General features: G+C 43.9%; 1 protein-coding gene and 1 long non-coding RNA gene across 4 annotated transcripts in view; one reads left to right on the top strand and one right to left on the bottom strand.

The window, feature by feature from the left end:
- Positions 1-3,419, top strand: part of LOC142660724 (uncharacterized) — a 69,652-nt gene extending 66,233 nt beyond the window's left edge. For both annotated transcript variants that reach the window (XR_012850559.1, XR_012850558.1), the window contains 2 exons: positions 1,166-1,350; positions 1,854-3,419. This is a non-coding gene — a long non-coding RNA (uncharacterized LOC142660724). The remainder of the gene's footprint in view (positions 1-1,165; positions 1,351-1,853) is intronic.
- Positions 1-21,711, bottom strand: part of RBL2 (RB transcriptional corepressor like 2) — a 65,948-nt gene that overhangs the window by 20,767 nt on the left and 23,470 nt on the right. The window contains exons 6-17 of one of the 2 annotated variants that reach the window (XM_075837533.1): positions 15,355-15,515; positions 12,824-12,888; positions 12,559-12,742; positions 8,262-8,428; positions 7,762-7,871; positions 6,134-6,237; positions 4,228-4,365; positions 3,166-3,330; positions 2,931-3,039; positions 2,231-2,470; positions 1,844-2,088; positions 1,180-1,356 (exon numbers count right to left, since the gene is read on the bottom strand). In XM_075837533.1, coding sequence (XP_075693648.1) covers positions 1,180-1,356; positions 1,844-2,088; positions 2,231-2,470; positions 2,931-3,039; positions 3,166-3,330; positions 4,228-4,365; positions 6,134-6,237; positions 7,762-7,871; positions 8,262-8,428; positions 12,559-12,742; positions 12,824-12,888; positions 15,355-15,515 — 1,865 coding nt within the window. The remainder of the gene's footprint in view (positions 1-1,179; positions 1,357-1,843; positions 2,089-2,230; positions 2,471-2,930; positions 3,040-3,165; positions 3,331-4,227; positions 4,366-6,133; positions 6,238-7,761; positions 7,872-8,261; positions 8,429-12,558; positions 12,743-12,823; positions 12,889-15,354; positions 15,516-21,711) is intronic. The other variant, XM_075837534.1, reaches the window with a different exon arrangement.

The raw sequence follows: 21,711 nt of genomic DNA, 5'->3' as shown, positions 1-21,711 counted from the left end.
GCAGTCCACAAATAGTCTATTAAGGTGCAGGGGCTGAATAGACATGTAACTGCTCATCTTATCACCCCTATAACAGTTTATGAAAAGACCCCCTTATGGATATGTTCACACATGGTGGATACGCTGCGTAAAAGTACATAGCGTATCCGCCCTGGACCCTGCAGGGAATGCCGGCTGAAAAAACACACCAAATTATGGTGCTGTTTTTCGGGGCGGAATGTCTGCTGCGGAAAATAGCATTTTCAAAAAACACAAAAGAAATAACTTACACTTAGTCATGGCGATGCATCCCTCTGTCCTGCAGCTGGCCTCCTGGGATGACGTTTCATCCCATGTGACTGCTGCAGCCTGTGATTGGCTGCAAGTATCACATGGGATAAAATGTCATCCGAGGAGGCCGGCCTGGACGGAGAATAGAAAAAAATAAAAAGCTTATGCTTACACAGATCTGAGTTGAGATTTTTGCAGCGAGATCCCAGTTTTCCCCCGCAAAAATTGCAACATTTGCCATTTGTTGTGGGTTTTACCTCCCCATTAAGCTCAATGGGGAAAACCCACAAAAGAACACCAGCGATTTCACAGCATAAATCTACATAGTGCGGATTAAAAAAAAAAACACACACTGCGTGTCAACTTATTAACTGTTTTTCTGCATATTTTTTACGCAGCGTGTGGATGAGATTTGTTTAGACCTCATCCACTCCCATGCAATTTCACAGCGTACAGTACAGTAGCAGCAATGAGGTCTGTCGTGGAAAATCTGCAGTGTTTACAATGCATGTGGACATACCCTAACTATGACAGAGAGCACATATTCTCTCATTATTAAGGAGGATAAAAACATGAAGAAAACATCCTGTATCAACCCCCATGGGGGTCACTGGTGGGCTGTACAGGGGGAGAGATGACAGTAACCGTAACTTTCTTTCAGCTTTCCCCTCCTAACCGTGACCTAAAACTAGGAAGTAAAACTTCATCCTGCTCCCCGGTTTCAAACATTTGCTGAACCCCAAATATTGCACTTAGATCTGTGATTTGGTATTTAAAAGAAAAGAATCTGGGCTTTAATATGGTACCAAGATCTAAACCCCTATAATTTAGCCGTGGCAAGAATTTATAGTCATTATGTAAGCAGTGAAAGGTTTCATTTTGTATGTCAATGTAGTGTACATTTCTCACCTTTGCCATCACGTACACGGCACACATCAAAAGCTGGTCCAGATGTCGGTCCTTCATCAGGTCAGAACAATGCACAAGGGAAAACTCAAAGCAAGTCCAGATCTTTTTCCGAAGTTCATCAGAAATCTCCAGCTTGTGGCAGAGATCACGAAGACGAACACTGGCTAAATGGTAAGCCTTATATGGGAATAAAACAACACATCAGAATGTAGGTCGTGTAAACGAGCGCCGATCAACTAGACAATTAGTTGATCGGCGCTCGTTACCTCCTTTCACACAGAGCAATGATTGATCATATATGGGGAGGAATGCTCGTTACTCAGATTGCTCATCCCCATACATTTTCATCTCACAGGGAGATGTGCCGCATAAAAAAACAAATTATCCAATGAACGAGCGTTTGCTCGTACATCAGCTGATCGTTGCCCTGATTACACAGGGCAAATATCGGGAGCGAGCGTTCATATGTACGCTAGTCATTTGCCCAATCATTGGCACGTGTAATAGGGCCTTGAGTGTAAGCAACCATCAATAGGGAATAATCCATACAAAGAAGTTACATGTTATAAAGATGACCTCGAAGTATAGAAGGTATGTGGTACTTTTTGTGTAATTTGTTTTATTTATTTCCAATTCCACTCATGTACTGAGAAGTTTCTCTTACCCTCCTACAGAACAGAGCCAGAGAACAGACTTTCTTCAATTTGCTGCTCACATTTTGCTGTCCTGGAGAAACTGGGACCGGAGGGACAGTTACTTGTCCTGCAACCTGCATCTGCTGCGTGGTCATTGGGCCAGCAAGAGCCTGGGCTGTGAGTGGCTGAATGGAACTAGTTACACCACGGGCTTGTCCACTCACGCTGACCTGCACCGGAAAAAATGTGATCCCTCCGTTCTCATTAGCAATACCTGATGGTAGGATAATAAAAGGAGAAAAAGTCCGTTGTCATTCAGCTTTCCCACATCGTCAAAGACTTTTTTTATAGGATCGTCCAATAGCTTACAAAATGATGCTCCAATGGCATGCAGGCCCTGCTTCTGTATGTCTCACCTTGTACAGGTATAGTGAGTGTTTGCCCATTATTTGCGGTTACTGTAGCAGTCGCCATTGTCACTAGCGTCTGCCCAGGAACAGGTGAGGGAGTCGACTCCGCAGTGGAATGTGGAGATGCTTGTGATGGACTCCCTTCTTCAGATGGGCTATCTGAGTCCCTGAAGAGACGGCGGCGTGCTGTGCCAGCTAAAGGTGAACTATATCGGTCAAACAAGGTAGGCGAGGAAGAGGAGAGGTCTAAAAGGAGTAAAGAGAGATATAAATATATATTATGAGCTGTAGGAACAAAGTCTGCTGTCCAAAGAGAAAATGTACGTGCCCAGAAAACAATGTTAAAAATATACCCCTAGAGATTATTGCCTATAGGCCTTTTTACATGGGCCAATTACTCGTTCCCGATCATCACCCTGTGTAAACAGGCCAACAATCAGCCTGATCTGCTTGTTTAGTCAGCAATAAATGTTATTGTTGGCGGCAGCACATCTTGGGTAAACAGGGAGCTGTGCTACCAACATGATGGAAGTGTATGGGGACGAAGGATCTAGTAACGAGCGCTCGTCCCCATACATCACTGATCATGGCTCCCTGGGAAAGGAGAAAACGAGCTGGGGTCAATGAGCGGTCTCATTGATATGGGCTCGTTTACATGGCGCAGATCGTATTACTATATAAACTGTTTCATGTCATCCTCACTCACTTCTCCCTACACTAGACGCATCTGCTCGGATCTCATTCACTCGTCTTGAAGTAAGAGGAACAGCGTTTGGTATGCCAACAGCTCCTTCAAAATGATGTGGGTGCATAACCTGGGAAGAAAAACAAAACCACAATTGGGTTACTACCAACGAACCAAGCGTGTTTGAGACTTCTGGGGTTGAAGCCAATATGAAATACCAGAGTGTAGTTCCCAGAAATTGGTAATATTCTTGTACCTCTTCACAGAGAGGAACCTTGCCATCGTTGTCTCTAATCTTGTCCCACAGAGGGGAGTTGTGAGTCCACGCCATGCTCTCTAGAATCTGCTCTTCAATCTGGTTTAGGTGTTTTACAACTTCTCGACATAAACCATCTTCTGCCTTGATGACTAGCTCAATCACCTAGCAAGAAAAAAAAAAAAAAAAAGTAAAATCTGAATTGATGGCCATAGATACTTGACCCTATCGATCATGTTTCGAATTCATCGAACTTCTGCATATATCACTTCTAACCATAGAATAAAAAGTGAAACATTAAAATGATGCGCTTTAAAAGCTGATAGATTGTAACAGTCTGTGCGGGAGAAGTGGATGATTTATGTGAAAGGAAACCTGTAGGTGTTTAAAAGGACAACATTTACTTAAAGAGAACCTTTCACCTGCCCATAGATGTGCATTTGAGTGCAGAATGTAATGGGCAGGGCTTCATGAACATGATCTGATATATTTGGCGCCCGATATGTAAAACAGCCCCTGAACTGTCAATGGGGCGTTTCTATCTAACTAAATGGCAAGGGGGCATGAGGTCTTCGCTCTGACACTGTCCAATCAGCTACGGACAGTGTCAGGGCGGCTGGCGCTGTGTTCCCTCCTGCGAGAACACACACAGGTGTGTGTGTGTGTGTGTGTTCGTTCAAAAAAAAAAAAGTTCATACTTGCCCCCTCCCCCTTCTCTGGACGTAGTCCTGCCTCCTACGATGACATTGCAGCGGTCACATGGGTTGCAACGTCCTCCCAGGAGACCGGACTGCAGGAAAGAGAGTGTTCTGGGTAAATATGATTATTTATTTTTTTCCTGAGTTGTGATTTTTGCGGCGCATTCCGCCGCAAAAGTCACAACACTTGGCTCTCTGAATTCAATGGGGATGCAAAACCCGCAACAATGGGGAAAACCCGCAACAGAAAACGCAGCGTAAATTGACATGCTGCGGATTTAAATTCCACACTGCAGGTCAATTTATTATACAAGACAGTGATGCAATATCCATCATCATTTATTTTCTAACTTTCTATATGTACCTTGTAAAAATGGTAGGGTGACAAGTCAAACAGGACTATTATTCGTGGGAAGGTGCCAGGGGGTTTGTAAGAAAAGACGATAATTTCAAGGCAGCAAGCGATGAGGGACTTGTGAAAGATCTCTTGCTCCAGTATATTCTGCAAAAAACAAGAGATAGGGTCAACATGTCAGTAACACTGATCTAATGTGGAAATTACAATTAGGCTGGGTTCACACGACCTATTTTCAGGCGTAAACGAGGCGTATTATTCCTCGTTTTACACCTGAAAATAGGGCTACAATACGTCGGCAAACATCTGCCCATTCATTTGAATGGGTTTGCCGACGTACTGTGCCGACGACCTGTCATTTTCGCGTTGTCGTTTGACAGCTGTCAAACGACGACGCGTAAAAATACAGCCTCGTCAAAAGAAGTGCAGGGCACTTATATACATTATATGCAGGACACTTCTTTGGACATAATTTGAGCCGTTCTTCATTGAATTCAATGAAGAACAGCTCTAAATTACGGCCGTCAATGACGCCTCACAAAATCCGAGGAGGAGCTTTTACGTCTGAAATTACGGGAGAAAACAGCTCTGTAATTTCAGACGTAAATGCAGTTTACGTGTGCACATACCCTCAAAATTAACTCAGCCTAATTGAAAAATTCTGCCAATAAAATTACACGACATGTGGACATAATACAGGACTTGCCATAAACCAAAACTTCACTTTTGTATTAGATGTTTATTATTATGAGTCCATAAGTCCCTGTAATTAATATTTTTGCGGGCTGTCATAAGCTTAGAATATGCCTGTGCCATTGCTTAGGAACAAATGCTGCAGGGAGTGGAAGGAGCTCAAGATAAAATGGTTGCTGGTCCCCAAGTAGTTGTCCATTATTAGGGTATGTTCACACGGCCTATTTTCGGCCGTTTTTCAGGCCGTAAACGGCCGAAAAATCGGAAGCAGAACTCCTTCAAGCATCTGCCCATTGATTTCAATAGGAAAACGGCGTTCTGTTCCGACGGAGCGGTTTTTTTAGCGTAAAAAAAACAGCCGCGAAAAAGTGCAGGACACTTCTTGGGACTTTTTGGAGCCGTTTTCCATAGACTCTATTGAAAAAAAGCTCCAAAAACGGTCGTGAAAATCGCGAGTGGCACAAAAAACGTCTGAAAATCAGGAGCGGTTTTCTCTTGAAAACAGCTCTGTATTTTGAGACGTTTTTGACGCTGCGTGTGAATATACCCTTAGAAGAAAGGATCTATTTTCTTTCCAAAATAAGCATCACATCTGCTCATGGGCTGTATCTGATATGGAGCTCAGCCACGTTCACTTACATGGGGTTGTGCTGCATTACTAGACACAGCGCATGGGTAGGCGTGGCGCTGTTTCTGGATTTAAGTGGATCCTTTTTCTTATCTCAGAGAACCCCTTTAAGAAAATAGTCAATTACAATAAGGTTATGAAGGATACACTATTTTATTCACCCTAGAACACTGCTAATAAATATAGATTTCTTGACAAACCCGATTGGTCATTTTACACGAACAGTGTGGGGGAGATTTAATAAGACTGGCGCCAATCTTAATAAACCGCAGCCGTGCATCAACCATTCTCCCTCCCATAGGACATAAAATAAAAGTATACTCACGTCAGAGCGGAGAAGAAGAAGAGTGGGGACATAACAGATTTTACATTTATATATATATTTTATTTATAAATTGCCCGATGGGCATGTTGTTGGCAATGTACAGTGCCCCACATCGGCCTCAACCTTGCTATGCCCCATAGAGTGAAATCAGTTTCCTGGCGTAAATGAGAATAAATTTGTTGGGCCGCTGTTGCTCCGCTCCCTTTTGGGAGGACATGCTCATCTCACAGAAGTGGCGAGGGCCGTGTAAAATCGATCATTTTACTTACAGACAAATCCGCATCTCCCAGACGTTTCTTTTCACGGTCAACAACAGATTCCACAACCTTATAATACAGCGCCTCGGCCAGCCTGAAGTATTTCTTTGCAATGTCTGAAACAAATGTAAGGTTTAAATTGAAACATTGTTTCACAAAAACGATCATATTTTAGAAAGGAATGAAGGATGTATGTATATTAAATGCTAAAATAAAACATACATATTCCAGTTCCAAATGTGTTCTTGTATCTAGGAGGCATCTGTATCTGCAAGCGCCAGTACTTTCATTCAATCAACATAATCGGATATTCCAGGCATAGACATGGGCCATCAGACTCTAGGATGCATCTACTCCAAAGCCTGCCATTTTGTGGACTTAAACACTACAATAGACATTGGCATACACTCCCGAGTGCTGGAGGTATTACGTACCGTGATAGACAGACCATTATTTCAGGATTCTAGTGACAGGGTCTGTTCAATGAGACTGGCGCATAGCAAATATGGTGCAAATATTTAAAAAGGGGTAAAAAAGAATTAGCCTGGAAAATAGGCAACTGCTGTCAAGGCAAATTAGATTATGGGATTCATCAAAAGAGGCATAGATGGAACATTGTGAAGAGGCAAAATTATATTCTAGTCATGTGTTGCATGTGTGGTCTGACTAGCGATTTGTATACAATTTTCAGTACCTGTGAAAAAGAAGGACATACCTGAAGTAAGCGGGTGCAGAGGAGGGCAACCAAGGTAATGGATGGATTGCATTACTAAAACAGGTTATTAAACTTGGGGTTATTCCGTTTAAACAAACCTCTGTACTGTCCATACACGAAGCCAACTTTTTCCAATGTTCTTTTTATTCCTATAACCATGAAAAGGGGGCATCATCTATGTCTAGAGGAAAGACGGTTTTACCATCATGATAGATGGGCATTCTTTACTGTAAGAGCAGTGAGCCACAAGATGTTGTGATGGTTGATTCATTTAACAACACTAAGAGGAGCCTGGATGCCTTTCTTGAAATATAATTTTACGAGTGATTTGTATTATATTCTGGAGATGAAACGTTGATCAGGGATTTATTCTGCTTGCCATTATAGAGGTTTTTGGCTTCATTTGGATCAAGCCAGTAGGATTACAGATTGGACTTGATGGTCGTATGTCTTTTTTCAACCTCATCAACTATTTATGGAGTGGCAGCACACATGCTCAACCGCTGCTCCATGCCAACCGCTGACATGCTGATGAGGATGAACAGGAGACTCAGGATTCCAGTACGAGTGATCAGTGGAGGGTCCAGTGATCTAACATTTATCACATATTCCGTGTATAGACAATAAATATCGGACATCGCCTTCCCCTCCCTCCTAGTCTATGCAACGTGTCGGGTGTCCATATTGTGTCAGTATGTGACACTACCGTTTCTGTGCAATGTCGCATACACTGCACAGGCGGGGGTGGGAGGCTATATACATACGGAGTGCTGATGCAATGTTTACGTCATTAATTAATTTAAAATCCTTCTTATTGTTAATAAATAAGAGGGCTAACACAAAAATAGCCACAAACCCATTAAATCCCTTGGAACCGGAATTCAGGGGGCTGTGCAAAGCAAATGTAATAGAGCATGAACCATACCTTTACAGTGCGGACTCTCTCCACCTTCTGACACGGTGTGCTCACAAAACACATCAAACATTTCCTTCAGGCACTTAGAAATGGTTTGTGAGGGGTTTCTGGAACAGGAGCTACAAAACATATGTATTGTTTACTGACAAGCAAATACTAGGAGAACCCAGAAAAACCACACGTAGACCTGCATGGATTATAGCTTGGGTTATTTAGTAATGATTTCTCACATTATAGAACTATGGGTGTAATCTGCTGCAAAATCCGGTCCGGTATGAAATGGACTGTCATTTTTGCAGCATGTCCTAAAATTGGTGTGGATTTTTACGCTGCGTGTAAATTAGGTTAGATAAACTCGACTCACTTGCATTTAGCCCATGGATGAGAATATGAAAATAGGGCTCAACTACTAAATAATTTAAAACGGTCTCAACAACGACAAGTATTTAGAATTTACATGCGATAAATTCAATGTTTGGCCTTTGTGTTTGTAATAAGTGAGGCCTAACCTTAACATCTGTTGCAGTTTCACACTGGGGGCAGCTTTCAGTCCAGATAGAATAGCATACAGGCGACTGACGTTGTATGTAGCACTTGAGACAGGAGTCTGGTAAGAAGAACTTTCCTTAACGTATTTCAGACTAGTAAGTGGAGTGGATATCCGCAATGACTTCATCTGCAGAGATACAAAAGGGGATGAACCTCAAAATACTCTGTTGTACAGTACAAAAATACTGTAAAACATTCTACAGGTCAATTAACTTCTGGATACTGACTTTAGGAGGCTGAATATATGCGTACAGTTAAATCCTCTAATGTGGCATTCAATAATTCAAAACGTCTGATAATCGAGCATGTTTTTATATAATTTTTTTAATAAAACAGTAATTTAATGGGGAATGACAGAAGACCAAGTAGAAATAACCCATTAGCAAACGCATCTTCACACACCCCTAATCCATACAGAATTGGCCTGAAGTATATAAAAAGATGGAGCTCCTCCAGGTCAACAGCCCAAAATAAGGCTAACAAAAAGAGGATTTTTTTCTTCTCACTTCTAAAATCCATTTCTTGCCGAGTTCATTGGGGGACACAAGAGACTGTGGGTATACGCTGCTGCCACTAGGGGGCGGACACTAAGCAAAAAGTGTAAGCTCCCCCTGCATGGCCTATACTCCTCCTGCAGACACTGAGCTAACCAGTTTGTACACTAGAAGTAGGAGCAAAGAGAAGCCAACAGAAAGTAAAACAATAACATAGAACTAAACTCTTAATTGGTCAGAACCGAGAGCAAGAGGAACCCATCCAGTAAATCATTAATGCCTAGAAAAAAAAAACACCTGTTTGGAAGTGGTGTCCCCTGATGAGCTCAGCAAGAAAGATTTTACAGATAATAAAAAATAAAAAAAGGCAATCTTTTGTGATGATCAAAAGAAAATCAGACTGGTGGAAAAAGGATGTTTAAACAAGTAAATCTTAAGATTTACCACATCCAGATGATCTAGACTAGAGAGTGTTCCCTAGGATGGGAAGGCGAAGGGACAGATTGTAGGAAGCACAATATTCTCATTCAGATGAAAAGGAGGATACCACCTTCGGCAGGAAGGAGGGAACTGGACAGATGACTGCCTTATCCTGGTGAAGCACTAGAAAACTATAATGGCAAAACAGAGAGCTGCCAATTCAGACACCTATCTGATGGAAACGACAGCCACCAAAAAAAGCCACCTTCCAAGAAAACTCACTTAGAGGCTCAAAAAGAGCAGATTCCGTCGCTTCAAGGACCAGGTAGAGGTTCCACGGAGTAGTGGGATGACGAGAAGGAGAAAAAGGTCTGAATGTCAGGCTTCGAAGCCAAACGACGCTGAACTTCTGGTCCCGTACAGGTGGTTCAAGTAAACAACCTCTGTGCCATTGTCCGACTGGATCCAGATTGAATGCCCCAGAATATTTCCTCCTGAGGAAATGGGCCAATTACTCCTTGGAGAAGAGAATCCATTGCCCAGGAAAAAAAAAAAAAAGGCAGGGTGCCTTGGTGGAACGGATAGAACCCCCCCCCCCCCCAAACACTGGTGGGAATGGAACACTATGTTTTATAGCTTGTAGAGACTTCTTAGCGGACTCATGAGTCGGAGATGTGTCTGATTCAAGATTGTTGAAAGAGAAAAAGCCTGCTCTCCTTACCTGAGCAGGCCTCACTTGGGGCTGAGCTTCAGACAAAGGTGTACCACCAGTCTTGGAGGACTGAGGGCGTAGGCGCAAGGAAGGATGTGATCTGAATCCTGGTTTCTTTGTGTCCTGTTGTATCGGTTTTCCTGCAGAACAAAAGCTGTAGAAACGCAGAAACGATTAAAACCAAAAGACCTGATTTTTTGGGACACCTGAAGGTCTATTCTAAAGGCAAATGAGAACTCTTGCCTTCAGTAGCCTCAGAAATTATTCCGTACCATCGTGAACCAAAGAGGCGGAAGCCAGAGAGATGAAAACCTGTATAAGCACGCTTAGAATCTGGATCGGCTACATATGAAATTTGATGAGACAGATCAGCCAATTCAGCTCCAGACAAAATGCCCTGGAAGAGGCGGTGTCCATTCCACGACAGCTTTGCGGACACATGCGGACGGAAAGACAGACATGAGGGCCGAACCCCCAGCTTCAATGGGACAACTTGGCCAAGTGATTAACCAACGGGTCATGGAAAGACTTATCGTCTGCCATGGGGATAGTGGAAGCCTTTGCCATGTGCGAGACCGAAGTGACTACCTTAGGAAAAGTAGTCCATTTGGATAGGAGGTCATCTGGAAAAAAAATATCAGATCCAGATGCTTGTAGTGGGAGAAACTCCTGTCTTGGTGGACATTGTGAAAGTTTGTTTGGATAAATGTTTGTTCATGTGAAAAGGCAAACACTTGTGGAGGGTGCAGGAGCCTCAATGTGAAGCATCTCCCAGAAAGCAGAGATAAAGCTGCCATCATGGAAGCTATTTTGGACCTGTCCAGGCACCTAAGCCTGAATCAGAGTCTTACACGTGATAAGTCTTCACCTTTATGGGAGAACACGTAAGAGTAACGTCCGGCAGAGGTGATAGGATAAGCTGACGATAGAGAACGTAGACGGAGTTCTCTGTCCTGGACGCTTGGGATCCTCTACCACAAGGGATGTCATCAGACTGAGGTGCAGATGGTAACCTCGAGGCAGGGGATTAGTCTGCTGCCCATCACTGATTGAATGACCTTGGTAAGGTCAGACACACCAGAGACAAAGAACATGTTCATTCCGGCTCCGAAAATTCAGGGCATGTGGAGAACGACCCGGGAGGCGAGGCTGCGGATGGCGGGTTTGAGGACACAGGGAGTCAGATTGACTGTATTGGAATTTAGTGTTGCACCTAGTGCATGCGAAAAACGTGGCTATAGAGGATGGATGGGACGTCTCGCTTCTGGGCATTGACATATCAAGTGTAGGCAATATGAATGAGAAAACAAATCCTGAACTCTAAATTAGGCTGCGTCCCTATAGGCTTTATTAATTTTTTCTGTTTCCTTCACAGGATAATGGGGCATAGACTGCCCAGTGTTCATGCTGCTCAAAAAGTGGGAGGGGGGTGCTGTGGCTAGCAGCCTAAGTGAACGGACACTTGAGAGCGAAGTTCTAGCCTGCGCAATTAACTTAACGGCCTCATCCAGCTTTATCGGGGACCATATATGGGGAAAAGCACCACCTACCAGACCAGACACTGCTCCTCTCCTCCCCCAATTGGACTCCTACTTCTTGCGGCGAGCAGACCCAGTCTGCAATTCTGCCGCCATTGCCAGCAGTATCACAACATGGCTAGTAGTTTCAAATCCCAGAAACGGGAGAGATTTCCGATCACCAGTTTCACCTTAATTATATGCGACATAGCACCCTGTACATCATAGATATCACTACCAGTGGCAGCCAGTCAGGAACGAGGGAAGTACTCTACAGCCACATGGCAGTGCTCATGCCATGCAGTCAGGAGGCAAGATGCCCGTTCCAACCATCAGCAGAATGATTTTCAACACCCAATGCAGGTCAGTGCCCCACACTTCTCCTTCCAGGGCCACTGTGCCACCCAAAGAGCAAGGAGTCCCTCAAAATGTAAAAGGCTAGCATCCAATACCCCTGGCGCCAGCATATCGCAGGACCCTGATGACAACCTCAGGCTACCCCTTCCTTATCTCAATTTGCTAGAGACTTCTGGGCTCCATCCTCAGCATGTAATTTGGAGTCTAACTGGTTGCAGTATGTTGTGGAAGGGCAAATGCATGCACATTCTTATCTATTTCTCCAAAGAGTCACTTCTAAAATAAATCCCATTCTTTATACTCAGATGACTCGTCCTGCTGCAAGCCAGGGGGGACAACCGTTAGGGTATGTTCACACGCTTAGCAAAAAACGTCTGAAAATACGGATTTTCAGACATTTTTGTAACAACTCGCGTTTTTCGCGGCGTAATTTACGGCTGTTATTGGATCTGTTTTTCAATACGCCCCAAAAAGTAACCTGCACTACTTTTTCGCGGGCGTCTTTTTACGCGCCGTATTTTGACAGCGACGCGTAAAATTAAGCCTCGTGGGAACAGAACACCGTAAATCCCATTGCAAGCAATGAGCAGATGTTTGGAGGCGTATTGGTGCCGTTTTTTCAGGCGTAATTCGAGGTGTAAACGGCCCGAATTACGTCTGAAACCACTGCGTGTGAACATACCCTTACCTGTGAGATTCATCTTCTTATGAGGAATGCAAAAACATGTCCCTGCTGTCTATTAGCTGCTATATTTACCCTGTCAAAGTGCTGTTGTAAATGGTACGACACTTGTGCCCTCTCTGCAGACTCCGCTTCCAGCCCAGGATTCAGACAACGGCCTACGCTTCCAATCTCTTCCTCTGCATCCTCCAGAAAGACTCGCTCGTCCAGATGACCAGCAGAAAGAACAAACACCTCATAGGCCTTATTGATGGCTTTCCTGCAGAACAATAGAGGAGGTGCTGGATGACTCTTTGTTTTTCACCACTGAACACAACATACAAGACAAAATAACACTTACAAACTGTCTGCAAAATGTCCTGGGTCCAAAAATCCTGTAAGCGATTCCGATTTTCCTTTCAGCACCTGCAGGATCAAAGATACAACCTATTAGGGCACGTTCAGACATGGCAGAGTTTTTTTGCAGCAAATGTTGGTGCAGATTTGGGGCAATTACGCAACGAATCTGCACCGATATTTGACAGGTAATTCAGACGTTGCAGAAAACACAGCGGACTTGCCACAGATTTCAGTTTTTGCATTGCAAAGGATGAAATACGCAGTGAAATTCTGCTTCTCCGCAGCAGACAGTGCATGCTGCGGAGGGAAAATTTCGCACTGCAGCCTATGGCCCGCAGCGGAGTTTTCTGCAACGTCTGAACTAACTTTCCTAAAAATGTATAGAAACAAATGTAAAAAACGGCCTGGCACTGCGGACTGTCCGCAGCGGAATTCCACAACAATTCCACCACGTGTGAACCTGCCCTGACTATCGCTGTTTATTCTGGAAATCACATGACAAATCTGAACCTCTAGTGGAGTAGATAGAAGGTAGGACCACCCCTGGATGTGTGCTGGTGTCATACTCCAATATAGAAGTTCTCAATATATCTATGCAATGTTCTGCAAAGTCCTAGAAAAGGATGATATATTTAGAATCTGAAAGTAAGAGACGGCCAAGAAAAGCGAATGCTACAATGGAGTTATTACAGAGCGAAATATATTGGTGTTCTCTATATCAAAGTTTACCTGCCAAGCCTTCTAGGCTTCTCTATACAGGAGTTTCCTTCTATGCAGCATATAGTGGCCATCATGCACAGACTATAGTATTAACACTATTCTTGTAATGAGCAGGCAGAATAGATCGGGCATGTGCCATGCTTCTATCTTGACTTCTTCCTCCGATGCTTTTCTCGGACACAGATGTGGGCCGCCAGTGACATGTAACCTCTCACTTTCTAACTTGGATCAGTGTGGGTGTGTAGAAGACATTATACTTCTGTAACTGGCTCTGTGGGCACTGAAGCGGTCATGGCAATGGGGCCCGTGTGGCTGGCACTGCAGTGATAACATACGTTATTCCTTTTCCTCTCCAAATGCTGGGATCAATGTACCCCCCCCCCCTCAAAGAAAAAAAAACAGCGAAGCTTCTTGATAAGATGGTAAAGCCGTGTGAGGTTAGAGGACACCGATGCCTGGTACTAATAGGCACAATGACAAGCTGACGCGTTGGGATGTGAGAAACAAACAAGTAAACTGCTCAAATGACTGCTCTCCAGTGATACTTAACTGGCCAGAGACTACAAGTGAAAACAAAGTGCTCTAAGGTCATGTTCACATTTGTGTCGGAGGCTCCGTTCTGAGCCACAAATTTTGATGGGAAGAATAGCGGTGCAGGCAGTTCTATTTTTCCATTCAAAACTACTGAAACCAAGACGGAAACCTGACATACCCAATTATATGGCAGTGGGGGTCAGTCAGACGCCAGTGGCATCCAATGTATGACAAATCCGGCACGGTTTCATGGCTTCAATTATAAACAGAAGCCACGATGCCGATGTGAACAGGGCCTATCATACATCTATATCTAGAAGCCCCCTCATCATGGTCTGTCTCCGGGATACTCCTTTTTCCATTAAAAGATGCATAACCCCTCTGAATTACGCCACACTGCCTCCATACTACAGCAGGTCTTTTATGGAAATCAGGTGGGAACATGGAGTCTTTCCACAGACGGTTTTTGTAACTCTCCTACAAATGAAGAATAGCATCTCCAACAGGTGCAAACACCGAGTGGTGTAAATTATGTTTAACTAGAGGACCGCTCTAAGGGCCTGTTCACATCAGTGTTCGGGTTACATAGTCACATAGTCAGTACGGTAGAAAAAAGACACGTCCATCAAGTTCAACCAAGGGATGGGAAAAGGGAAGGTAAAAATTTCTACACATAGGAGCTAATATTCTTTTGTTCTAGGAAATGATCTAAGCCCGTTTTAAAGCCATCTACTGTCCCTGCTGTGACGGCTCCTGCGGTGACTATTCCATAGATTCACAGTTCTCAACATTTCCGTTGAAGGAATCGATGAATGGAAACTATGGCTTCCGTTTGCATTACCATTGATTTCCATGGTAAGGCTTCCATTTCTGTTTCTTAATGTTCCGTAAAGTTTCAGGTTTTTTTTCAAGGAAACAATAGTGCTGTCGACTGCGCTATTGTTTCCATGAAAAAAAAAACAGAAACTTTACGGAACGGAAACAAACGTAAAAGGCCTTGTTCACACAATGCAGATTTGCTGCAGATTTTGCATGTATTTTTTAAGCTAAAATAAGGAAAAGAACAAAAACAGAAGCAATATATAAAAGGAAAGTCTTTTAGGTCTGCTCTCCTGGATCCAATTTTGGCTTAAAAAAAATACATGCAAAATCTGCACTGTGTGAACAAGGCCGAAACGTCTGCATTCTAATGAAAAGTTTAATAATTTTGCCACTTATAAATACACACAAGGGGCCGCTGGTATTAGATAATCCACTAAATGGAGAACTGCTACAAACCTTTTTATCAAACAGCTTATGTATGTATGGCTTCCAAAAGTGTTCTTTTATGCCTTTGACCTCCAGAAGTAAACCTTGGTGGAGGCAGCAGAGCGTTTCGATGATGCAGGGAGGCTCAGAAGGTGGTTTGAAGTCTTTACTAGAGAAATCTTCTGGAAGGCCTGGAGAAAGTAATGGCAGCTTATATGGACGGTAAGTAACAATTGTCATCCCCATACGAGCAAACGAGTGCTGAACAACAAGCTGTATTGTCGATCGGCGCTCTTTTAAAAAGGTGGTCAAGAATGTAAAACCCTTTTTAACCCCTTAAAGACATACCACGTACATGTACATGGCAACTATTAAAGAAAAGGCGTCATGATTTTTATTTATTTTTAATAATAATTGTGTTTTTATTTAATAAATTTTATATGTACTTTATTTTTTCACCTGAAAATATTTTTTTTAACACTTTTTTCATTTACTGGGGGCTGCCACGTTTTATTTCATCTGTGTGTGTGTCTCTTAACGACACATTCACAGATGAAATATGGCAGCTACAGGGCATAGGCCATTCGTTACATCCTGTGCTTGTGCCGTCTCACTTTGTACTACGCACGCGCAGTTCAGAGCAACCCATAGAAGCTGGTTTGTAGGGGGAAAGCTGGCGCCATTTTGGAGAAGACCGGCTGCAGGTAAAGTGTATGTGTGGCGTGGTTGCATGTTTGGGGGGATTTGTGTGTGTGTGGAGGAGGGTGACGCTCGCCGGAGCAGCAGTGATCGCCGCTGCAGCATTGCTCGTCGCTGTTCCTTCAAAACAGCGGCATGGTGGATGTTTTCAAGGATCAGCGGCGAGCACCACTGCTCCGTCGTTCCTTGCTCCTACTGTGAACCTCCGTGTAACTACATGGTGATTAACAGTAGGAGCAAGGAATGAAAAAGCTACAGCATATTACTTTATTTTTTTTGTTTTGCAGGTTCCACTGGACTGCTTGGACTACGTCGTAGTTTCGGTGGACTACTTAGATGATCTACTTTTTTTTTAAAAATGTTAAATAAAATGGTGAAAGAGGGTTGTGTGGGGGAGTTTTTATGTCAATAAAAATTATTTTCTTATGTGTTCTTTTTAATACTTTATTAGCGCCTTAGTAATGGCAGTTGTCTGTTTGACAATGTCTATTACTAAGGCGGGGCTTAGTGCTAGCCACCAGGGGTATCGGGAAAAGCCGGGTACGATCCAATACCTGACCATCTGTAGTGATGAACGGGCACTGGGGCGGCCGCCTGTTGGCATTATTAGGCTGGGAAGGGCAAAAAGTAGTGCGTTTCTGCCACAATTTTTTCAATGTGGTTTTCGGCTGCATGGCGAAAACGCGGCAAAACCACACTGTTTGAATACACCTTAAGAAAATATTTTTTTTATTAAAAAATAAAAACTCTTAAAAAAAACTTAGATCACCGAAGTAGTCCAACGTATCTACGACGTAGTCCAAATGGACAAGCTGAACCTTCAAAATAAAAAATAAAGTTAGTAATGTAAAAAATAAAAATCTTGTATGAGAACATAGAAGCCACGTGCCAAAGAATTGACAAGACGCTTCTTTTTTTCGGCAACACGTCTTTTAAAACGCTTGCTTAAAAAAATTGTGTTGTATGTACTTACGGTGCGCTTTCCCATTGATGTAAATAGGAAGCTTAATCAAGCATTTTTACGTCGTGTGAACCTGTCAACTGAAAAGTCATTCACCACAGGGGCTTCCCTCTTGACTTTGATCATTCTTAGCCTTTTGGTGTGTTCCGTAGCTTTTGCCAAAAACACTCCCAAAATGGAGCTGGACAATGCTTAGCAATTTGAAAACACCTTTACCTGGCTTGTAGCCAAAAATAGGGAGGGGGTGCGTTGCCCTCCCACATTTACAGCAGCTGTAGGTCAGGCTGCTCTGCCCGATTCACCTTGCTGTAATTCTGGGAAATGCTCCCTCTAGGAAAACATGTCAAATCATTATTTAATTTTTAATACTTTCCACCATGAAAATATAATAAAAATAAGTAACTTACTAAAAAAAATAAATTACAAATTTGGCGACACATTCCCTTTAAGAGGATGTATGGAGCGGGCTCACGAGCTTAGCGTGTGTCGGTTGTGTAATACAGCCGACACCTCACTGCAACAGGCGGAATCAAAGATCACCGAATCCGCCTGTTCAACCCCTTAGATGCTGCAGTCGATCGCGGCATCTAAAGAGTTAGAATGAACAGAATGGCCCCCTCAGACGTGCCATCTACTCCCCCGTGACGCGATTGCAGGGTGCTGATGGTCCTCATGGTAACTTGTGGGCTTAATGAAGGTCTGCCATCTTTGTACTCATGGAAAACTGTGAGAATCAGGGAATCAGGATATCACTGTTTTTTGCCCATTTTACCCTACAAATTATTTTTTTTGCAGTGTCCAAGTACCTTATGTGATACATTAAATGGTGCCATAAAAAACTATACGTTGTCCCGCAAAAAAAAAACCACAACAAAAAAAAACAGTCGCTTGTCGGCAACACATCTCCCTCTGTAAAATATAGCTTAGCTTTCGAAATGCAGCGAGACTACACCGCTTGTTCGGCCGCATAGCCTATCGACTTGCTGTTATTATCGCCACTTGCTATCGGTCAAAAATCTGCATACGAGAGGTCATAAGAAAAAGGCATTTTGCATTCACAGTATAATTATCTTTAGGTGCAGAGAAGATGTGGGCAACTCACATGTCTCAAAGGCAACAAGCCGGTGGCGGATTTGGATTAAGCTACAGCAACAATTTCTAATTTAGTATGCATAAGGGTATGTTCCCACACACAGGATACGCTGCAGGTTTTCTGCAACAGAAAATCTGCAGCAGAATCTCAAGAAAAATGCTGATAAATCTGTCACAAAAATCAGCACCAAATAGTGTGGTATTCCTGCTCACATGGCTGCGGAAACACTGCAGTTTTTCCGCCGTGGTTTTACCTGCGGATTTAGCGTTAAACATTGATTATAGCAAAGTATATGTGCACCTGTGGATTTCTAGTGGTTTTTGCTGCGTTTCCGCTGTAAAAACCACAGCAAAACAAATCCGTTGCGGAATTTATGCTCCCCATTGATGTCTAAGGGACAAATACCCATCATTTTCGCAGAGAACCCGCAGCAAATGAAGGTCACACCGCATAACACTTTACGCACGACTTTTCTGCGATTTTCTAAATCTCATTTACTTTGCTGCTACTGTAAATTCTACAGAATTTCCGCACAGAATTCAGTTGCAAAAATTCTGCAGCGTTTACATTACGTGGAAACCCGGCCTTAGGTCTCATTTACACGAGCGTATGCGTTTTGCGCGCGCAAAAAACGCTGCGTTTTGCGCGCGTATGCATGGCGTATGCACTGCGTATACGCAGCCTTGTTGCGTTTTAAACGCGCAAAAGGCATTTGACAGCTCCGTGTGTCATGATGCGCGGCTGCGTGATTTTCACGCAGCCGCCATCATAGAGATGAGGTAGTCGAGGCCCGTCACTGTCCAAGGTGCTGAAAGAGCTAACTGATCGGCAGTAACTCTTTCAGCACCCTCGACAGTGAATGCCGAACACAATATACACCAACCTGTGAATAAAAAAAGACTTTCATACTTACCAAGAACTTCCTGCTTCCCCCAGTCCGGGCTCCCGGCCGTTGCCTTGGTGACGCGTCCCTCTCTTGCCATCCGGCCCCACCTCCCAGGATGACGCCGCAGTCCATGAGACCGCTGCAGCCTGTGATTGGCTGCAGCCTGTGCTTGGCCTGTGATTGGCTGCAGCTGTCATTTGGACTGAACTGTCATCCCGGGAGGTCGGACCGGAGTTATCGGTAAGTCAGAACGTCTTTTTTTTTTTACAGGTTCATGGATTTTCGGAGCGGAAGTCACTGTCCATGGTGCTGAACCAGTTTAACGCTTTCAGCACCGTGGACAGCGACTGTCTCCTGACGTCGCGTACCCGAACATTTTTTACCGGTTTCGGTCAAAACGAGTTTGGCCGAACCCGGTGAAGTTCGGGGCGCTCATCTCGAATTTGACACTCCGTTTGGATGTTTGTAAACAGAAAAGCACGTGGTGCTTTTCTGTTTACATTCAGGAGTTTGACAGCTCTTGCGCGAATCACGCAGTTCGCACGGAAGTGCTTCCGTGCGGCATGCGTGGTTTTCACGCACCCATTGACTTCAATGGGTGCGTGAGTGCGCGAAAAACGCACGATTATAGAACATGTCGTGAGTTTTTTTCTGCGCACACGCAATGAGCGCAATTCACGCATCGTCTAAACAGCCCCATTGACTAATATAGGTGCGTACGACATGCGTGCAAAGCACGCGCGTCGCACGCGCGTATAATACGTTCGTGTAAACGAGGCCTTAGGGTAGCAAATGTGATTGGGACTGCTACCGACCCTCTATGGCCACAAGCATCACTCAAAAGCACACCCCTGTCCAGCCTGAATTGGATCACTTTCTGCTCTACAAATTAACCACTATTGCTGAAAAACTGATAATTTTCTCATCTGAATTATTAGAATATCGTTGAGTTGCTGGCAAAATGGCAGAATAATTGGTAAGGGTTGGAGACTTGAGATCACATACTTTTAATCAGCAGTGAGCACCAGGTCAAAGAAAAAAAAAAGAAGGAAGAAAGAAGAAAGAGAAGAAGAAAGAAGAAGGAGAGCTCAGTGCAAGAAAGGTATGTAAGAACCGTGAAACGCAACGGCACAAACGTCTCCTTTGCTCTAGGTATCTGTGGGTGAGTGTTCGGACCCCCTCTGTTCAGTACATTATGGGATTTTCGATTATTTAAAACTAAATGAGAAGAACACTTTAATGTGGTGGGCTCCTGGTGTAGTTGCACATATGGAAAACCTCCCAACCCGCCCGGATTCAACGGGACAGTCCCAGATTTCAGGTGGTGTCCCGCTGTCCCGGGCGGCTGGTGGTATGTCCCGGACCCCCGGTGTCAACAATGCTGAAGCAGGGAACAGTCAGCTCCCTGCTTCAGCATTGGTACAGAGGACTCCCAGGGCTCAGCGCTACTTTAAACGATGAGCCCGGGAAGCCCTTGATGTCACTATCCATATATGATATAGTTAACAAGTTTTCCACAGCACTCACTTGATCGGAATATCTCCACTTCAAGAGATGCAAATTCCATGTCCAGAAATCCCATCCGGACGGACTACTAATACACAAACTTGAAGACAGCATCCATGTGGCAAAAAGGTAATAGTGTTTATTAACACATCCCAAATATAAAAGAGCTACGTTTCGACTCTGCAGGAGTCTCTCAAGCAAGTTTGTATACTATCCATATATGGACAGAGACGTCAGTATCTCATCCTGGAGTGGAATCCCCTGCCAGAGCATTGCCGACGCTCTAGCTGGAGATTCTGCTCATAGAGGGAATTCCTGACGTCACTACCCATATATGGACAGCGATGTCAGGGGCTCCTACTGAAGCGCAATCCCCAATGCTATGGCTGTGGATCGGCTATCTATGTGGGGGTAAACTATCTTTGAGGGGATATGGCACTATTTGGGGAAGCTATGGGGCATACCGTATGGGGCAGCTATTTGTAATTAATTATACTGTGTGGGAGGCGCTATGGGAGAGTGACACTGTGTGGGCTGAACCGGGTGTGTATGGGCGTGGATTGGGTGGGATTAGAGGCATGTCTTAAAATAAAAAAAATCTTGCGGCTGCGCATTTAGCGTACCGCATCATTGTCCCTCTGCAGATAGTGGTTTTGTATCATTTTCTGAGCTGGAGGAGAGGTTTGGGGTCTTGAGGAAGGCATTCTTTCACTATCTCCAATTACAGCATGCCTGTGTGGCCCAGTTTGGCTTTGTTTCGCCTACTTTGGGGTTTTCTAAAGTGGAGGACTTGCTTGGCACCCCAGACCTTCCTAAAACGCTTACTCAAACATATGCCTTGCTGTTGTCTTCTGTAAAAAGGCCATTTTATAGGGCGTTTGCGGGTTGGAGGAGAGATATTCCTGATTTGGCGGAGGGAGGTGCAGCTCTCATTCCTTGACTCAGCTATCAGTGCAAGAGATTTTCTAATACACTCACGGTTCATACACCGGATTTATTACACTAAGACTCCAAAGAATTGGGGCCTTGGGGTCGGATAGCTGTTTTAGTTGTCAATCTGATGTTGGCACGTACCTCCACCGTGTATGGTTATGTCCTAAGATTTTGCCATTTTGGTCTGAGGTAGTGGAGTTCCTTCATGATAAATTTGAATTTCCTTGGAGACCTCGGACACTGCTATCTAATCTATGTGTCTTGCGCAAGGGTGAATGGTGTACGATTGGGTCTTCTCTTAGTTGGTTC

Source organism: Rhinoderma darwinii, chromosome 9 (assembly GCF_050947455.1).
Source record: "Rhinoderma darwinii isolate aRhiDar2 chromosome 9, aRhiDar2.hap1, whole genome shotgun sequence".
Taxonomy (NCBI): domain Eukaryota; kingdom Metazoa; phylum Chordata; class Amphibia; order Anura; family Rhinodermatidae; genus Rhinoderma; species Rhinoderma darwinii.
Note: the sequence above shows the minus strand (reverse complement) of the source record. Positions and strands in the feature narration are given on the sequence as shown.